The sequence below is a fragment of the Rhodamnia argentea genome, chromosome 8, assembly GCF_020921035.1.
Source record: "Rhodamnia argentea isolate NSW1041297 chromosome 8, ASM2092103v1, whole genome shotgun sequence".
NCBI classification, from domain to species: domain Eukaryota; kingdom Viridiplantae; phylum Streptophyta; class Magnoliopsida; order Myrtales; family Myrtaceae; genus Rhodamnia; species Rhodamnia argentea.
Genome location: NC_063157.1, coordinates 29400592 through 29420605, shown reverse-complemented (window position 1 = coordinate 29420605; position 20014 = coordinate 29400592). Strand labels below are relative to the sequence as shown.

The 20014-nt window shown below is 38.4% G+C and overlaps 2 protein-coding genes across 3 annotated transcripts; both read left to right on the top strand.

Moving 5' to 3' along the window:
• Window positions 1–10981: 10981 nt before the first annotated feature.
• LOC115754093 lies at window positions 10982–14079 on the top strand. 2 transcript variants are annotated; one of them, XM_030693018.2, is made up of 4 exons: window positions 10982–11125; window positions 12534–12682; window positions 12774–13067; window positions 13264–14079. In XM_030693018.2, the coding sequence occupies exons 2-4, from the start codon at window positions 12554–12556 to the stop codon at window positions 13885–13887; spliced, it is 1047 nt and encodes a 348-aa protein (XP_030548878.2). In that variant the 5' UTR covers window positions 10982–11125; window positions 12534–12553; the 3' UTR covers window positions 13888–14079. The 2 variants fall into 2 exon arrangements, with proteins under 2 accessions (XP_030548878.2, XP_048140131.1); XM_048284174.1 differs by lacking the exon at window positions 10982–11125 and adding an exon at window positions 11132–11236.
• Window positions 14080–17076: 2997 nt separating this feature from the next.
• Window positions 17077–17711, top strand: LOC115754098 (E3 ubiquitin-protein ligase RNF181-like). The gene has a single exon (XM_030693027.2). It carries the CDS (start codon window positions 17092–17094, stop codon window positions 17641–17643), a length of 552 nt encoding a protein of 183 aa, XP_030548887.2. The 5' UTR covers window positions 17077–17091; the 3' UTR covers window positions 17644–17711.
• Window positions 17712–20014: the final 2303 nt, after the last annotated feature.

The following is a 20014-nucleotide window of genomic DNA, read 5'->3' as shown; positions in this document are numbered from 1 at the left end:
CGTTAATTAGTGATAACAAAATGAATTTCATCGGTAATTAGAGACGAACAAAATTTTCGTCACTACTTGTAACGTAGACATTTTACGACGCAAACAGCAGTTCGTTGCTAATTTGCGACGATAGTTTCGTCGCTAAATCTATCTAGCCAATTTACGATGAACAACTATATTCGTTGCCAAATTGAAAGTAAAAACTAGCGACGAAAATCAACGTTTGTCGCCAAATTCAAACTAAAAATTAGCGACAAAAAATATTTTCGTCCCTAATTAGCGACGAACAAAATTTTTTTGTCGCTAAAGAAATTTTCATCGCAACATTTGAAGTGCCCAATTAGTGTGATTGAGCGTCTCATTAGTACGGTTGGTGAACTCAATTTCATATCAAGCTTTTCAATTTGCTTTAAGTGACGTTATGTTAATGGCCAGAGGAAGTGACGTTATGTCAGTGGCCATTTAATGATAGTTTCGCGCAAATGAATGGTTCAGATGTTTTCGATTTGAGACGGAAAAAGAATTTCATTGCTAATTAGCGATGAACAGTAATTTCGTTGCTCATCACGTTTGGTTGCTTAAATAGACAATTGGCAACAAACGTACGAATTCGTCGCTTAGCGACGAATTTATGATATTTCATCGCTAATTTCCCACTATTTTCTATTTTAGTGGTACAGTTTCTGCCCCAAAACAACAACACCCCCACCCACCCCCCCCACCTCTTCTTTCTTTGTACGACCAAAAGGAGAGCCACACTTTTTCCTCAAAAGGAGAGCCACCCTTTTTTCTTTTCAATGTTGAAGAGGCAGAAAACTTTTGCCTTCAGAAGAAAATGTGTGGCCCTAGGAGTAAAGAAAGACTGCAGAAGCCGTACCAATTTCAAGTTCCTAAAGTGAGAGAATTAGGGACAAATGTTTAACATTTAGTCGCTAATTTGTGACAAAATGTTAAAAATTGTCGCTCATTAGCGACGAAACACTTTATTTGTCGCTAATTAGCAATGAATAATAATTTTGTCGCTAAATTATAATTTAGCAACAAACCAATATATTCGTTTCGGTGATAAATTTTAGTTGTCACTCATTAGCGACGAAAACTTTCTTCGTCGCTAATATGGCCAATAAGCGATGAAACATGAATGGCCTGCATAATAACCATTCTCATTCTCTGATTTTGATTTTGGAAAAAAAAATGGATGAGAATCGCATTTGGTAACGCAAATAAATTTGATTCCGATTCCGTCTCGGTCCCCTGAATTAGTTTTAGAGTAAAATCCAGAATAAAAAAAATGGTTCCGGAAAAAAGGAATCACTTTTGAGAATCACAAAATAGAATGAAGTCTCACATCTTCACTTTTCCCTTTTAGTTTTCTCGTCATTTTTCCCTCAACCTAATAAAAATAAAAATAAAATAAAATAAAATGAAAAAATTAGAAAAAATTAGAAAAAATGGAAAATTTTTAAAAAATCACAAAAAAATTAGAAAATCCCTAAAAGTAGAGGAAACTTAGATTAGGCTAGTTTGACATCATTTTCATAAATTTGGGCCTAAATTTCTTAGATATCATGGATTTCACTCTTTTACAAAAAATGTCGCAAAGATAAGGGTATCCAACATGCAAATGATAAATATATACTCGTAATCGTATGTCACAAAATGTAATCATTTGCAAGTGGAGCTGGAGCCAAACACTTACTTGGATTTAAGATATAAGCTGTAAAATGATAGTGAAAGACTTGTATTTCGTATCAAGGAGGATAATTTTGTTTTTTTTTTTGTCAGTGGATAATTTGGTTATTTGGCTGCCATGTTTGTATGTAGGGTTAATACCACGGAAAACCCTAAACCGGTACACCTATGACAAATTTACCTCAAACTATTTTTTTGATCATAACAAATTCCAAACCGATACATCCGTGACAAATTTACCATAAATTGGTACACTTGTGACTAATTTAACATATGTTAATTTTCGTTAAATTTAACTGTCAAATTACCGATTTGGTGACATGTGACAGTTGACGGGTATACCAAGATAGGGTTTTGACCTTCTATTTGTTACAAGTTTATCAATTTGAGATTTTTCGTGATATTAAATCAATTTAACGAGGGTAAATTTGTCACGGGTGACCGCTTTAGGGTATTTCGTGGTCAAAAGAATTAGTTTAAGGTAAATTTATCACAGATATATCAGTTTAAGATTTTTGGTGGTCAAAAAAATAGTTTGGGGTAAATTTATGACAGGTGTACTAGTTTAGGGTTTTTCATGATATTAACCCTTGTATGTATTTTGGACAACACAACATTTAAAGAAAAAAATGAGTTCTTAATATGAGAACTGTCCCATGTTTCAATCGAACTTCAAACATCATGTATTAAAATTTGGATTTCATTTATGACATGCTAAAAAAATAATGTGTTTTAAATTATTTTAGTGTGCATTGCAAATTTGTTTTCAATTTATGATGAAATTTTTGCAAAGTAACTATATAGTTATTTGACTTAAATGAAAAAAATTAGGAAGAGAAATAGTTTTTCGAAGCAAAAATTTTGTGCGATTATCAAACGCGTTTCTATTCTAGGAACAAAAATTTTGGGCAGTTATCAAATGCGTTCTGATTCTCTAAAACTCATCTAGAAACATAATAAAAAAAAGTCATTTTAATCATAATAAGTTTTTCGGAACATAATGGCTACCATGTGCAGCTAAATTAACCTGATAATTAGCGCCGAAAATAGTTTTCCTCGCTAATTGCTGAAGAAGAATTTAGCGACGAAAGATATTTTCGTCGCGAAATTTTGTTGTCCAACAGTAGCGACGAAAGCATTTTTCATGGCCATTTTCGTCGCAAATGAGCGACAAAAATACTTTCGTCACCAATTAGCGACGCACTCGTTTTCATGGCCATTTTCTTCGCAAATGAGCTACGAATATTTTATTTGTCGCTAGTGTCGTCGCAAATTAGCGACGAATTTTTTTCGCTGCTAATTTTTCGTGGCTAAATCATTGTTTTTTTGTAGTGATTGATACAAGCGATCGCTTTAAGAAAAATATTTTCAAAATAATTTTTTTTCGTGAAACAAACGGAGCCGTAGATAATGACCACATGCTCTTTCTATAATATGAGTGAATTTTTGCGTGTACAAAATCCACATGTATAATTCTCTCCGATTCTATGTTTGTTTTACTTAATTCGCGTCCTCCTTAAAAAGTTTCATTACCACGGAATATTAGGAAAATGATGGTGAACATTTTAAAGTGGCACTAATTGCGCAAGTACCTCAACTTTTGCATGTTTTACAACTGGGTACCTAAACATTTATTTTTTGTTTCAATCAAGTATCTCGACTTTTCAAATTTAACTCAATGTGTTTTCTCCATTAAATAAATCGTCGTGGCATGTGATTTTGCTTGCGTGGCTCACCTAGCTCGCTTACTTGGCAAAAGTAAAACATAATTGGTGGGGTGACTCTCTTACTAGCAAAAACGGTGCCATCTTTATTTAGGTGTTAGGTTATGAGAGGAGAGAGATTGAGGATGCCGATTTGGATGGATGAATTTCAATCAGTTAATACGTTTAATTGACGTGACATCATCTCAAGAGGTCAGAAGGGATGCAAATGTGGACAATTAATGGCTATTTAATGGCGTTAGCTTCCACATTGGTGCTTTCCGTCCGTGATTGGAATAGAGGCTTCACACTGATCCAAAATTGAATACTTGAGGTACTTGATTGAAAAAAAAGTTCAGGTACTTCATTGTAAAATGAAAAAAATTTCATGTACTTGCGATGGTATTACTCCAAAATTATATTATGTTAAGGTCTTAATTGAATCAGTCAAAACTTTCGAGTGATATTGTTGTTGGGGAAACTCTATATAGTGGTTTGAACATGACAATGTAATCAAAGGCTGCCTATATATGCATTATTGGTGGAGCACCACTTATAGATGCACAAGTGATATGTGGATTGTGTCCCCATAGGATCGTCAAAAGCTAGGACTGCCTGCTCTGCCTCTATAAAGGGTAAACGAAATAATATGCGCATAAGGTGTTTGACAGTTGGACGGCCTGAGTAGAGGGTGAACAAGTAGGCAAAATTGTCCAAAATGTCCTAAACATATTGCATTTTTGCTAATTCAATAATAACCCCATTAATTTTGCCAATTTAATTATAAATCTTTTCACGTTTTGCCATTTGAGTCAATCTAGCTAATTTTGGCTAAAAATTACTGACGTGTATGCTAGTCTCCTACGTGGCATGATGAGCATTGACGTGGCTAATTTTCAAAAATATCATATTTTTTTGAAAATTTAAATAATTTTTTCCTATTTTACTTTTTCGTTTCCCTCCATCAACCTCAAGCTTGGGCCACGCTTGCTCGCCCAGGCGAGGGCCACCCTTGCCAAGGGTCAGCGAAGGTAGCCCTTAGCCAGATTGTGTGAGGGTTGCCATTGTTAGCCCAAGTGAAGGACGCCCATGCTCGTCCAGCGAGGGGCAGCCCTAGCCGGGGCCGATGAAGGAGCCTTTACTTGATCCAGTGAGGCCGATGACCTTTGCCAGCCATTGACGAGGCTTTGTGATGGCCGACGGAGGGGGAAAAAAAGGAAAAAGAGTAAAACATAAAAAAGGAAAAGATGGAAAATGTAAAATAAAAATTCAAAAAAATGTTAAAATATTATCAAAAATGTCCACGTCCGCGTCGGCCGTGTCACGTAGAATGGCCAGGGTCTCCGTTAGCGATTTCCCATCAAAATTGGCCGGATAGCCTTAATTGGCAAAACGTGAAAATGTTTATAATTCAATTGACAAAATTAAAATGTTTAGGACTTGATTGATAAAATTGCAGTAAGTCTAGAATTTTTTGGATGATTTCCTCAGAAAAAGTAGCAGAATGGGGAAGTTCGTTTTGAAGAATTGGATGAAAAAAAAATGGAGAAATGCCACTTGGAAGGATCAAATGATGGATCGTGAATGTTAAGTTTGGGCAATAAGTGTGACAGAACTACGAGGAACGTTAGTAGAAGGAGCTCCTGATATCGACGAGGAAATGGGAAATGGATCCCCTAACATTACCATTGCAATGTTAAGGGTGACATTGATTAAATCGGGCTGTCCAAATTAAAATGGACAGCCTGATTTGATCCATGTTACCTCTTCAAGAAGGGAGAAAAATGTGAGCGGAAATTTTTCAAAATTTTGAAGATGTGACAGATCAAATCAGGCCATCCATTTTGATTTGGACGGCCCGATTTGATCAATGTCACCCCTGACAATGTTAGGAGATCCGGATCCAAACTCGGCATTGCCTACTTGTCTTCCTGGGACTGCATCGGGAGGGTCGTCACATTTGAGCAATACATATGCTTGTGTTTTGTGGAGTTATTTACTCGTTTCAAGTAGAAGCAACACCTGCTGCTATCTTTAATCTCTTGAAGATTACTAATGGATTTCAGTGTGATTGTCAATTGTTAGTTCAAGAGAGTTGATGTAAATATTAGTATAAGCCGAACAACTGTATATGTACTTGCACATTCTTTTATTTATTTATATCATTCATTATCTATACGTAGAAGTATCGATATTTGCTTACTTTTTCTGCATCTGCTGAAACGTACTCGCAAGCATTTTGCGAAAAAAATTCAAATTTACTTAAAACAATCTATTCGCTCCCCTCTAAGTTTGCCGTGCTCAACCTCAACATGAGATTGCGAGTCACATGCTTGACATGCTAGCAAAATTTTGTACTAACGCCTTGAATGCCAATAACACGAGAAATGGTGGGTCTTTCGACATGATTTGTTTTACAAGTACATTTGTATTTCCTTGACATGTCTATGTGACAAAAGTAAGAATGCCATTGTGGTTTAATTAATGAGGGGTAAACTGAAGATTTCAATCGGACTAATGATCACGAACAATGATGAACTCGCAAGGATTATTAAAGGCCAGAATTTGAAACTTACTGTAATTAATAGAAGAGTCGTTATGAAGCATTAGTAACCACTCCTTGACCTCACTATAAAAGCACCCGCATATCTCCGATCAAACACACCCTTCAAATAGAAACCAAATAAAGGAAAGTGAGATACCTCATTCGCAAAAAAAAGAGAAGAGAACATGGCCAAATCCACCATTGCCTTCTCCGCGCTTCTTCTTGCGTGCTTTGCCCTGTTTGAGCTGGGATTTGCCGAACATATCCCTCAACCCGCGCCGGGCTACGACAGCTCCCTCGAGCAATGTATCAAGAACATGACCGAAGAATGCGGGATCGAGATCTTTCAGAACATCTTTCACAAGGGCCCCGAGATCACCGACCCTTGTTGCGGTGTCCTGCTGAAGTTTGGTCATCCTTGTCATTCCGAGCTCGTTTTGGCTGCGCTCAGCACCGGTAAATTCGCGTCTCGCGAAGTGGAGATCTTGCAGAAAAGCACGGCCGCATGGAAGCGTTGCCGTTCGATCGTCGAAGGACACTGATATAATCATTCGGTTATGATGTAACAATCGTTGTGGAGATGGTGATCGGGCGAGGACTTGTTATTCCTTCTCAGTGAAAGGTGTATCTTACATGCTAAAAAAAAATACTTGATATTGATATCTTTTTTCTTTCCTAGTAATTTATCTTTAAGCGCAAAAAATCACGCATATTCTCGCACATTGACTAGAATACATACATACATACATACATACATATCTTTTGTGGTGTGCTTGATCATTAGTGAAAGAGATTATCAAATGACATCCAATAGTTGAAATATCGAAAGTGAGAAAATACAAAGGGAAAGAAGAGTTATGGAGTTCATAAATGTAATCACATTTTCGGAATTTCTTTTGTCAAATCTTGTCATTCAATGAACTAATGACATATTTTTTTTTGTAATGGCTGAAGGGTACTAAATTTTTATAGTGATAATGCTTTCGATTTAGCTACAGCGATGTCATACGTGTTGAAAGTGTTACGCGAAACACTCGAACTTAGACTTTATTTATTCCTCGAAAAATAATAATAGCTTGTATTGTTTAAAATAATTGGCCAATGAAAAATATTTTTATCACCGGCAACAATTTATGTCTAAACATTTCATGGACGATAAAAATATTTTTCGTTCATTCATTTTTGTAAGCAATATAAGGGATCAATTTTAGGAAAGTATTTTTCAAATAATTATTTTTTTGCGAAACAAATGGAGCCCAAATTCAATCTTACAACACAGCTCCGTGTGTGATTCTCAGAAGTTGTAATGACATTGGTGGTCTCCGTGGCGAGGCCAGCGAGAGCCCTGATCTCGTCTTCTCTCTCTGCGTGTTACTGCACGTGTGGTGTTCCTAGGCGGCGATGGTGGCAGCGACCGCCTGTGTATGGCGTTCCAAAGCGGCTGCGGCCACTGCCTGATCTCCCGTGACAGTCAATGATGTTGACTGGTTGTTCAACTGCGAGCGGTCGCCTTCGCTTGGATGCCCTTCCCCTCCCCCACCTTTTGTTTGATTTTTGCCTTTTTTTCCCCCAAAACGTGGTAAACCTTCTTTTGCATTTTAATTGCAATGTAGGAGGACACTTCAATGTTTAATGGCAACTAAATGACGGAATGACTAAATAGAACAAAAAATTGTATATTTTCTTTACACCATAAAAGTGAGGAGCTAGACTCAAAAAAATTATTTTGTTTTGCATTTGTTTTTGGAAAAATTCCAAATAATGGCCGAAGTACCTTCATTTTTTCAAATAAAAGTTTAAAGCGAATGTTGTCTCAAATAAGGGCTTGAAACGGCAATAAAATCTCAAAAAATGGCATGTTCTCAAGGGCCTTTTTGTCATTTCACTTTTTAAAAAAAAATTTCCCTTTTTTCTTTGTATTTTTTAAGAATTAAAAATTAAAAAAAATACACAGATCCTCCTGCTTGTGTTTGTTCCTTTTTTTTTTTTTTTTTCAAATTTTCAATTTCTTTTTTAATTTAAAAAATATTAAAAGGAAAAAAAATAGAAAAAAGTCAAAAAATAAAAAAAGGGAAATGACAAAAAACCATTTAGGCTAGGTCCTTTTTTGAGATACTATGACCACTTTAGGCCCTTATTTAAAACTGCTATATCACTTCAGGCTCTTATTTGATAAAATAATATCACTTCGGGTCATTATTTGAAATTTTTCCTTTGCTTTTTGTATGTGAATTATGCTTAGAACTTGAAAAAGTCAATACAATTGCAATCTTTTCGTGTAATTCAAAATAATGAAACAAAGTTAATTAAGAGAAAATTAATTACCATGACCTACACCATCATTGAACGAACTTTTAAATATGGAGTCCGCACTTCCAATGACCAAAAATTTCTTATTCCTTATATAGAAAATGTTTCCAATATGAAAGAATGAAGAGCAAATTATGTCTTATTGTAATGAAAATCCGATATCTCTAAGCAGCTCTCACAAATACCCCATTTCATGGAGCACATATCTTGTATTTGAGATCACATCTCTATTATCTAACTAGAGACGACTGGATCGATCTCTTAGCTGTCACACGCTTAGCGTAGTTAAGAGTTACAGTTATATTACAGTAAACTAATTAACATATGTTAGAACAACCTAGCTCCATCCTTGTGTTCTAGTTTAAGTAATTAAGGGTTTGTTTATTTTATAGAAAACTCAAAATTTGAAAAACATTTTCTGAAAAATGATTAGGTGTACCATTTATAAAAACTAGTCCATGAAAAATGTGTTTGTTATGAATAACGATTTATACCTAGTTATTTTCGAGGGTAATGGAAATATTTTTCATTCAATCATTTTTGAAAGCAATACAAGCAATTAGTTTTGAAAACATATTTCCAAATCCTGAGTTTTTCGATATTTGGTTTTCTAGACTTTCACCTATTTGATTCGCCAAAAATGACTTAGTCAATGAAAAACACTTCCAATCAACAAAAAATTCATGCATAAAATTAGAAAATTGAATTCCTAAATCTAAAGAGGTGAAAATGCTTTTCGGAATTGCTCATCTAGAAATTTTTAATATTTTATTTTATATTTATATGTTAGATATCATATTTTATACTCTTTTATATTTCTTCTTCCTTCACCGGTTGCGGGGTCTCAGCGACTAGCCACATAAGGTCAAGCCTCGCCATATCTAGCAAAGCTCGAGCTCCCTCGCTCGATCTCATGTGGCCGGTCGCCGACCGTCGCCAAGGCTCCGTGACCGGTCGGCGACCGTCGCCAAGGCTCCATGACCGGTGAGGGAAGAAGAAGAAGAAAAAATTAACAAATGAAAAGCAAATATAAAAATAGATAGAATATAAACAAATTATTTAAAAATTTGAAGTATATCTTTGGCCTCAGATAAAGTTATAAGATTGAAATCATTTTTCAAATAAGATCCAAATATCAAAAAACATTTTCGGTCATATATCACTAAACAAAGGAAAACAAATCGTTTTCTTGGAAAATGATTTCCGAAAATCATTTTCCTTTTTCATTAAGTTTAGGATATTAATGTCACGGTGGGCATAATTTTCTAGCCCAAACTTTTTTTTTCATCCAATGATGTCCTGGTAAAGATTTGACGTACTCAGAAAATTCTTGACGGAAACTCGATGGGGACTAGATTTGGATACCAATTGAAAGTTGGTGCATTTTCACAAGACAAAAAAAAAAAGAAAAAAAAGAGGGAGTTGAGAGATGAGCCAAAGCTGGTGTAGTTCTATTAGACAAAGAAAAAAGTTTAAATCAAAATTGAGATCTGAGATAAAGTTGATGCTTCTTTATTAGACAAAATAAAGTACGAGGTCAAAATTAGAACTTGAGTTAAAGTTGATCCTTTTGAGAAGAATTGAGCCGCATATAATTTAGGATTTTTGATGGCACGACATTGATGTCGCAAGGGCATAGTTTAGAGTCTTTTACGACACTAAAAACCCCCAAAAAAAAAAAAGGTTTAGGGCATTGTTATTACAGTGCGCATGGTTGATAATTGTCGGTGGCACTGACCCTTCTGTATTTGAGTCGAAATCCCTATTTGTCTTACTTTCTTTGCTCTGCGAAGTTACCCTTGCTTTGTCAGTACTAATTTTTTTCGTTTTTGAAGATATCTCCTTCTTGTTCTCCATTTTCTAAAAGCCCCACTAGATTGCCACAGCTGAAAACCACCGACTACTATCTTGGAGAAGTAAACCTACTCAAATTCATTTGCCAGATGGATACAGGTGGCGAGGGTACACTCGAGCGATGCAAACCTTGAGATCAAGTGAATTGGGATGCAATGGTCATTTCCTATGCCATGAAGGCATCAGGTCCTTGCACTTTTGAACCGTTGGATCACCAAAAAGTGATCCCGTATTGACAAATAGGCCTTGAATTTGATCAAATATGTAACGTAATTCCTAAACTTTAAATTTATTCAATGTGATTTCTAAACTTTAGCCTAATATGTAATGTCTACATTGAACTTTTGGTATACGTTTAAGTTAGTCCATGGACTATATGAGTATGTTCGATGAAGTAGAATTCAAGTTCATGGACTAAATTAAACATGTACCAAAAGTCCAAAGATCGTATTGAATAAATTAAAAATTCAGGGATGGTATTGCATATTGAACTAAAATTTAGAGATCAAATTAAATAAATTTAAAGTTCAGAGATCACATTACATATTGGGCAAAAAAGTTGAGTCAATTATTTGTATCACTTACTCGTGTATTCTTGATCGTGATGCGCGTGGTAGGATATCTAATCCAAGGGTGCTAAATGGAAGTCAACGAACGCGTGCTTCCCATAACTTTCCCCCAAAAAAAAAGGAAAAAGAAAAAAAAATAGAAAGCGGTGATCACCCCACGGCACTACCGGTTCAACAAAGCTGACTGTTGACCTGCCCAACCAAACCGGGTGGTCCCACCCCACCCGTTTCAAGGCGTCGTGGTCCTCGTGGGCAACGTCAAAAGAGGCGTGTGGCCGTCACTCGCTACGTCGTCGTTTGTCTCTGTCCTCTCTCTCCGGCACAAGACACCAAAAGCCGGAGAAGGCATCTCTCCTTGCCCCTCTTCCGCTTCGATTCTCACCTACTCTCCTCCATTGCTCATCTCTCTCTCTCTCTCTCTCTTCATTGTCCGTGGCCCGTCTGCTTCGATCCGGATCGAGGTGATTTTCTTGAATTCGCTAGCTTTCGTTCTCCGATCCGTTTCCTGCTCGTGAATGTCTTAGGGGCTGATGTTGTTTGCTCATCCTTGTGGACTGGTTGCTTGACCCGAGGAAATCCATCTGTTTCTTGTCTTCTTTTCTTCTTTTGTTCGGTGACGTCCTTTGTAGTACTGTTTTGTTGATCGTTGGGTCGGTTGTTCGTCCGAGACGCAGCTGAATTTGGGCCTCCGTCATTGGGTTGAGTGTATATCTGTGTTGATCTTTGTCGTTCGTGTGTGTTCCTGGTCGGCGGAGCGATGATTTAGCTGTAATTGCTCGACTTAAGCTAAGTCCTCGTCTATTGATCAATTATTTGGTTTGGTGTTGAAGCCGGATAATTTGGGGTTTTGGTGATTTTACGGTTTTTGACTCGAATGATCTGAGGATCGAAGGTCCTGGCCTTCACAACAGGATGGGTGTATTATGACTGGGTAGCAGCATTTTTTGTGTCGTGTGGATCGTCGGTTGACTTTTGTCTTTCTAAGTGGTGTCGACGAAAATCATCTCCTTGTTTGGCTGTCTAGACCTGGGTTCCATGTCGAGAGGATTAAATATTCTTTAGCTTGATGGAATCTGTAGATTCTTGCATATGGTGCGAATATGGTTGCAAGAGAGCTGGTGGTCGACATGACAGCCGTCATTTGATGTAGATTCTAGGTCAGAAATCTCCTACACACGTTTTAATTGGGAGTTTTTGGAGCTGTGGTACGGTTGAGGGTTCCCTATTTTCAATTGGTGAGTTTCCTTATGGAAATTGGTCATCTTTCTGCCTTGTCAACTACTTAGGAAAGATATGACCAAAAAAAAAAAAAAAAAACTACTTAGGAAAGATGAGAATTTAAGTATGACATATCATCTTGGGCTACATGATGCGTCTCCCTTGCCTTACGCTGCATATTGAAGTTTGTACCTTTTCTCTTTAGCTGTGCTAATTGCCATACATCAGTGTGACAAATATACCTGTCGATTGGCAATCACATTTCTGAAGAGTGTTCACTCAATGTGTGCGTTGCTTGTAATTAGATTAAACTCTGATCTTCCTTGGGTTTTGTCTGCTGTGTGTTTCAATCTGTCCATCTATTGGAGTGACTGTATTTGGTTGTTCAACTCTGGGGAATTCAACAAATACCCATCTTGTATTTCGGCTTATTTGAGGTGCCAATCTTTGAGCATGCTTACTTTTTAACTTCTGCACAAGTGTTTTCAGGGTCCTAAAATGTTTCCTGTGCTCTTTTCTTTTACATTGATTCGACCACCATCTTGTTACTTATTTCGTGATATCGACATCTGAAGTCACTTTTCAGTTATTTATGTCAATTGCATGTCAGCATGAGGATGTTGGTGTTCACACTATTCTTTGTATGTGCAGGTTATTTTGGTTCCGTAAAGATGGACCTTTTCTTCAAGAACGAGGATTGTTTACCTTCTCAGATGGACATCGTGAAATGTCCCTTTTTGAGGAACATTAATGAACCCACTAACTTCTCTTTTACCTCATCGATGCCTTTTGCAATGCCCGTAAGCTTTCTGCTAGTGATTTGTATTAATGTCTCAAGCCCCTTTTTCTTTATTCTCCAAATTGCAAATCGTTAATTGGTTTTCTGGGCAGGTACGTGGAGCCAAAGGTCCCATTTTTGAAGATGGCCCCAATTTTGACATGGCATTCAGGCTTTTTCATGGTCGTGATGGAGTAGTCCCGCTCTCTGGAAGGTCATTCTCACACCTGGAGAAAGTGGAGACAGCGCCTGCACCAACGCAGTTTAACCCACTTGCTGCAAAGGCAGCAACAATCAGTCTCTCTTCCTTTGGACCTGGAGGGTTATTTGGCTTTGACGCCTTCTCTGAGAAATGGAAGAATCAGAAAAAGAAGTCCAATTCATCCAAGAAAGACTCTTCCTCACAGGTACATCAATGTCAATGTTAAGCTCTTTGGTCTCTTTTAGTGGGAACCTCTATATTGCTAGTTTCTCTGCAAATGCAAGATCGATGGGATTGAGGAATGTGCAATGAATTTGGGTCTCTGCAAGTGGGAAGCTCTGTATTGTTTCTGCATGTGAGGTGAATGCGTGTTGACTCAAGATTAATGAATTTGTTTGTAGGGAAATTCACAGCATGAGGCTATGAGCAATGAGTGGCTGCAAACAGGGAATTGTCCAATTGCAAAGTCATACCGAGCTGTTAGCAACATCATCCCCCTCGTGGCAAAAGTTATACAGCCTCCCCAAGGCATGAAGTATAGTTGTCCTCCTGCAATTGTTGCTGCCCGAGCAGCTATAGCAAGAACTGCTCTTGCAAAGAACCTCCGACCTCAACCTTTGCCTGCAAAAGTCCTTGCGATTGGGCTCCTAGGCATGGCAGCTAATGTTCCGCTTGGGATATGGAGAGAACACACAAAGAAGTTCTCTCCTTCATGGTTTGCAGCCGTCCACGCAGCTGTTCCGTTTATAGCGATGCTCAGGAAATCCATACTGATGCCAAAATCAGCCATGGCCTTTACCCTTGCAGCTTCCATGCTGGGACAGATGATCGGCTCTAGGGCAGAGCGTTACCGGCTGAAGGCAGTGGCCGCTAAGAAACCAACCATAGCGGAAAATTCTGTAGGTGTATCAAGTCCATTGCAAGCAGTCGAGATGAAGGGCGGGCACTGCGGTAATGCCGCGGGGTGGGACCGAGTCACTCTTCAGGTGGCGGGACCTTCTGCTTCGGCCGATGTGTTCTGTTGATTTATGGACTGGGGTGTCTCTGTGTGTTTGTTTGATCCCTTGATTTGCAAGGTGATATTCTTTGCGTCTTGATCTGCACTCTGCTGTGGCTCTCCTTGTGATCTTGTTTTCTTTATCTGATCGGCTGTTCATGCAATAAAAACGAGGAAATGAGGACCATTTTGTCTTTAAATAATGAATCTTCTGCCATAATTACTCCTTTGTTAAATTATTCTCTTTCTGCGCTAGTTTTTGCGGTTACCTTATGTGGACGGTTTGCTGGAATAATTACTGGGGCGTGAAAAGGCATGGGATGACGTGGGCGTTGTGATAAGTCAAAGCAGGAACGACAGCTGTGGAATTTCAATTGTGGTGGCCGGCATGAAACTTTGACTATTGGGCAGCAGCTTTAGTATTTGAACTAATTTTGTAATTCATATTTTGTTTTTTTCCCTATAAACATAATTGACATCGATCGGCAGGGCGATGAATGATCAAACTCTGAGTTCCGAAATCCGGGCAGTTGCCTGTTAAAGAAAGAGATGTTTATAAGGCGCTGTCATGATTTCGCGCATCAGATTAGTCGTCGTCATAATTGGGTTGGACTTTCTAATAGAATAGCATCATTCAGGTCCACTTGACATTTGCCCCCCGATTTTTTTTTTCCGACGGGCCTGAGTGACCTCGAGTCGTGGGCCAAAACATTTTGTCCTCTCACAAAAATCCCCAAATTGGTGTCATTAAGCCCAATTTTCCTTCCCTTGGCAATACGTTCAAGTTCGTCTTTTACGATCCTTTGTGTCGTTCAATACTTCAATGTGGTGGATGCATGCATCCAATCAAGGATTAATACCATTAAAAAAAGGGCTAGTACCATTAAAAAAAAAAAAAAACCCAAACTAGCGTATTGGTGTCACATTTAACTAAAACTATTTTTTTTTTTCCCAAACGCCTCCAAACCGATACATTTATGCCATATTTAGCTCAAATTAATTTTTGTTTCATAAAAAATCCTAAACTGGTATGTATGTGCCATATTTTTCCCAAACTGATACATATGTGTTGTATTTACCCCATATTATGGTAAATCTAGAATTTTTGGGGTTAAATATGGTATGGATGTATCGATTACGGGTAAATGTGACACAAATATACCGGTTTGAGATTTTTTGTGACACAAAAATTAGGTTGAGATAAATATGACGCGGGTATACTAATTTAGGGTAAATGTGACTCGAATGTATCAATTTAGAAGTTTTGTGACATAATAATAAATTTCAATCAATTGTGGGACGGCTTATCAATTTGGGATTTTTGGTGGTATTAGCCCAATAAAAAAAATCATCTACTGTTATGGCTTAGACGCATTTGTCTCAAGTCTTCTCCTTGTCCTATAAAAACGCCTTTGACTGGTTGAGGTAAGTGTCGGGGTTCTTCATCTAGTTGTTGAAGCTCTTGTCCTTGACCTTGCCGCAGTGGCAAGCGGCCGTCGAGGAGGTCGAAATCGATGTGGCGGACCCCCGGCCTAGTCCACCTTGTCATACTTGTGGTTGAAGGTCCGTCCGGCGGCCTAGGCAAGATCTCGATGCTCCCGAGGAGGTCGCTAGAGTTCGACTAGTTATGGTTGGGACGGTGAGAGGTCGAGTGACTCGAATCCAATGGCGTCCGGTGGAAGATTGAAGATACATGATTGAAAGATGAAGGTTTTCATCCGAGGAGAAAAAAGAAGATCTAAAGGGGAAGTAATAGTGTAGAAAATAACAATAACCGGTTTATCAGAATTGTATTTAATTATTTAAACGGGTCAATACCATAAGAACCGTAATTTTATTTAGGGCTATGTTCACTAGAAGTTCTAAAACTTGTCATAAAAGTACAATTGAGTCCTAAAACTTGCAAAAATCGCAATGAAGTCCTAAAACTTGTCAAATTGGAGCAATCGAATCCTTCCGTTAATTCTATCTAATTTGGCCATCAAAAAATGTTGATGTGGTTTTTTTAATATTTTCTATCTGCTACGGGGCGATGATGTGGTTAAAACGATGTCATTTTGGTCCAAGTTTGATTTTTAATATAATTTTTATTTTAAAAAATCACGTTAGCATTTTCCGTTAGCCAAGTTGGACGGAGTTAACGGAATAACTTGATTGCATCGATTTAACAAGTTTTAAGACTCCGATTGCACTTTTTGTAAGTTTTAGGACTCAATTGCACTTTCGGAACAAGTTTTAAAATTTCTAGCGAACATATATCTTCTATTTATCTCTAATACTAATGTTTTGCAAATTTAAGATAAAGTTATTTATTGCCGAAAAAGTCTAATGGATGCAAAACATTATTAAGATAAGCTCCAAAAATAGAAATATTTGAACGCGTGCGTGCACATCTTGTAACGGATCCTTTTTAAGTATGAGAAGGTTTTTTTTTTTTTTTTTTTTTTTTCCGGCGATTTAATGATGTAGATAGTCTTCTCAGCCTGCGATGAACATTTGAAGATTTGGTCTACTGTATAGAATTTAAATCAGCCGAGAAAGATTCAAATTCAAATTTGGAAAAGGTTAAAGATTTAACGATATGGATGCTAATTATTTCGAGCGTGCGCGGAGATTAGTCAATAACGTCCGAAGGTTAAGCGGCCCACTTAATCTTTCCTAGGATTAATTACAGAAAAAATATGACATGAACATGCTCCGAGCACCCTAGTTAAACAAACTCAGATAAGAAAATATTCGAATTTTCAAAAGCACTGATCACTCGTATTTTGAGAAAAAAAAGAAAAAAACAGTTAAACGACATAGTAACAGATCTCTTTGATAAGCTTCTTGTCAAAATAGGAAAGTGATGAGCAAAATCTACTTAGCAACGCGTGTTCTCTGCGCGCCTGTTTATTTGTTTCCGGTCCTGGTTTTATATAATGCGCATCGTATTCTTGGAAATAATTCGTGCTAGTTTTTTTAAAGAAACTTCATTAGGGCTTGCCCGTCTGGTCTGCCTTGCTGCGGCATCTCTCTCGTGAATTTCTTGCGAAAAAGCATGGATTTCGGTATGCTGGAGCCTTACTGCGCCCCGTACCAACTCCCAGATTGCTACCAGCTCGCAGTATCGAGCCGGCGTGTGTTCGACATAGGAGTTGAGGTCGAGTTCGTGCACTTGCCCGAGCCTCCTGGCACGACGATGTCGGGCTGCCATGATGATCGCTTGATGCCGGAAGTCTCGCGCGAAGAGATGTATGAGTTCTCGTTCCCTGCCGATCAGCTATCGCGAGACGCCGCTGGGGAGCAGAACGTGCGGGACATGTTGACAGAGGTGGGCGTGATGTACACCCGCCACCACGAGTTCATGGTGCAGATGGTGCTGAGCAGGGCGGCCTCCATGGCGGGCGATGAGCGCAATAGGGAGGCGAAGGTCTTGCCGATGCGGGTCTCTATCTCGTGTGCCGACCCCCGCATTCACAGGGAGCTAATGATGAGCGAGGAGGAAGAGGACGAGGGGCTCGCCACGTCCTACGACGAGGGCGAGGACATGGACACCAGCGAGGACAGCGACGAGGAGGAAGCGGCGATGATCGGGCAGTGGTTGGCGGGGCTGATGGAGGTGGAAGCGACGGAGAGAAGCGTGGACTGCGCTATCTGCTGCGAAGAAATTATCGTGGGTTCGACGGCGAGTTCCATGCCTTGTTGCCATGTTTATCACCGCGGGTGCATCGCGAAGTGGCTCAAGAACAGTAGAACTTGCCCGCTGTGCAGGTTCGAGTTGCCTTCGACATATTATCATTAGGAATTGTCTGCATCGGCCCGCTGGGAATCATTGAATTTTCTCTTTTTTTTTTTTTTTTTGGAATGGGATTTACGATGAACACTTTCATGTGAAAAAACATACATGTCCATATATTGTTTTACTTTGATTTGGTCTTGTATTTTGAATCTAGGGTTTTGACAAGAGAAACGATACATTCGTCTTTTTATCAGTTGGTCAGAGTGTGTTGTCTGATCTTTTCAAGCGAAAAAGAACAACTTATCTTTCATGTGAATAGTAAGAATAGTACACATTATTGCTATTTTTTTTTTATGTAACATGACTGCGCGCTTATTTCGCTGAAAACTTTATGATAAAGAAAAGCATTTTTCCATGAAAATCATTCTCAAGGAAAACAGTAACTCTTAATTTGTTTGATGGTTTAAGGAAAGTGTTTTCCTTCGTCGGAAAGGAAAGCCGTTCTCCTCCAATCTAAACTTGCTGTTTCGGTCTATGGAGATCTTTGGCCGTAGATTGATTATCCTTCCGTTATCCAGGCGCCGGAAAGTTGAAAAGCAAATTCCCCGAGAAAGAAGTTTTCTTTCGTACGAACGGGTTCTTAGAGGGAATACTTAGGTTAGTGTCCATCGTGCGAAATATGAAAAAACCCTGAACGAATTTTGAAAATGACTTCTGTGGATATTACATATGTACAAAAAATGAGTACATATGATTATATTATTAAAGTGAATGAACATTCTATTTACCTTTTCCAGATAAACGACATGCCAGGAAACTATTGTTTTTATTTGTTCACATACTTTCTACCCAATATTTATCGTATTATTGATGACGTGGACAAGAGACTAGAGATACTTTTCTGTGAAGAAGTTTCCGGTGGAGAAGTCACAGTTTATTTCATTTAACCTTTCAACAACAAAATCATTCTTAGCGCTTTAATTCTATTTATGGTGAGTGAGAAAATTGTTTTAAAATTTATTTATTGGCATGCTATATCCTTAAAAATAGGAAAATCTCTATTATACTTTCAATCTGAAAATTTTAAAAAAATTGTACCTTTCAAGTAAATAGATTAAGGAAAATTTCAAATAAGGATTCAAAGTAGGTTTTTTTTTTTTTAGTAAAAGAAAAACTAACTTTGACGAAAATGCCCCGCTGGCCAACAAAGAATTTAGTGAAGTTATTTTTTTCTCGATGCGTTAAATCATGTCCATTTTTTTTTTTGGGGGGTGTTCAAAACAACATGTCCAATCGGCTTTCGGATTCCTTGCAAATCCTTACGTAAGTCCAAGGTGAAATTAATCAAGTTATCTCTTTCTTTTCAAGTTCCCTTCTTACATCCAAATCAACTATAGGAGACCAAAACCCACTTTTTCCAATTACATTATTAATTGTTTCCCCCGCCCCCAAAACAACCAAACGACATTCCATCCAACTCTTTTAGGAATAAATGTCATCATCAAAACACTCGGGGGGATCACGTGCCTTAAAATGTTGTACATAACCCATTGTACAAATTGGACAAACAAACAAACTAGGGGTGTGCATGGTCCAGGCCGGTCTGGTTCTAGTATGGAATTGGGGACCGGACCAATAGTCCAGTCCCCAAATTTACGGGATCGGGATCGAACCGACCCGAGACCGTCGGTTCGGTCCTGTCCCGATCAAGACCATCCATGCAATAACCATAAAGGACATTGCTCCGAGCCACACCTTGTACATGTAATGTTAGCTGTTTGAAATTGTTCAGCATGGATAAAATGGAAAAAGCCTAATAGGCTCTTGTTTATGCAGCAAAACCCGAAAACTCATGCTCGAGAATTATATGATGTATGAACACAGCATTTATTCGCCCAAGGAACAAAAATTCTTGCAAAGTTCATAGTTGTGTAGACTACCCCTCCATTCATCTTCAATTAGAAACCCCAAAGGAAGATGATGCGACGTAATTAGAGATCTTATAACATTCATTTTCGAAATTCAGTTCCTGTGTTATTTGTATTTGTATCCAAATTCATTTGCAGATGTCAAGATTTGGTAATGGAACTATCATATATATATATATATGGGCGGCTCGTGCTGGTCCGGTCCGGTCCCATCCACATGGAATCAAGGACCGGACCGCCTACTCACCAATCCCATTTATTGGGACCGAGGATCGAATTGTCCCCCTCAAGGATCGGACCAACCCGACCGGTCCGGGCACATCCCGGTCTGGTCTGATCCAGTTTGCTCACCTCTAAAAGCAACTTGAGAATTTTGCAACTATCCACTCTATTCTAATTCGGTCAAGACCTTAAAAGGAGCATTCATTCAAGATTGCCATCTTAACAGGAGTCTTTAGTTATAAATCACGTCACGAATTCTCTTCCATTTTGCATAGGATTTGGGG

Coding starts and splice junctions, on each gene's coding strand:
- LOC115754093 (XM_030693018.2), top strand. CDS start 12,554: ATGGACCTTTTCTTCAAGAACGAGGATTGTTTACCTTCTCAGATGGAC. Junction 12,683..12,773: donor CGATGCCTTTTGCAATGCCC/GTAAGCTTTCTG, acceptor TTTTCTGGGCAG/GTACGTGGAGCCAAAGGTCC. Junction 13,068..13,263: donor AGAAAGACTCTTCCTCACAG/GTACATCAATGT, acceptor ATTTGTTTGTAG/GGAAATTCACAGCATGAGGC.
- LOC115754098 (XM_030693027.2), top strand. CDS start 17,092: ATGTATGAGTTCTCGTTCCCTGCCGATCAGCTATCGCGAGACGCCGCT.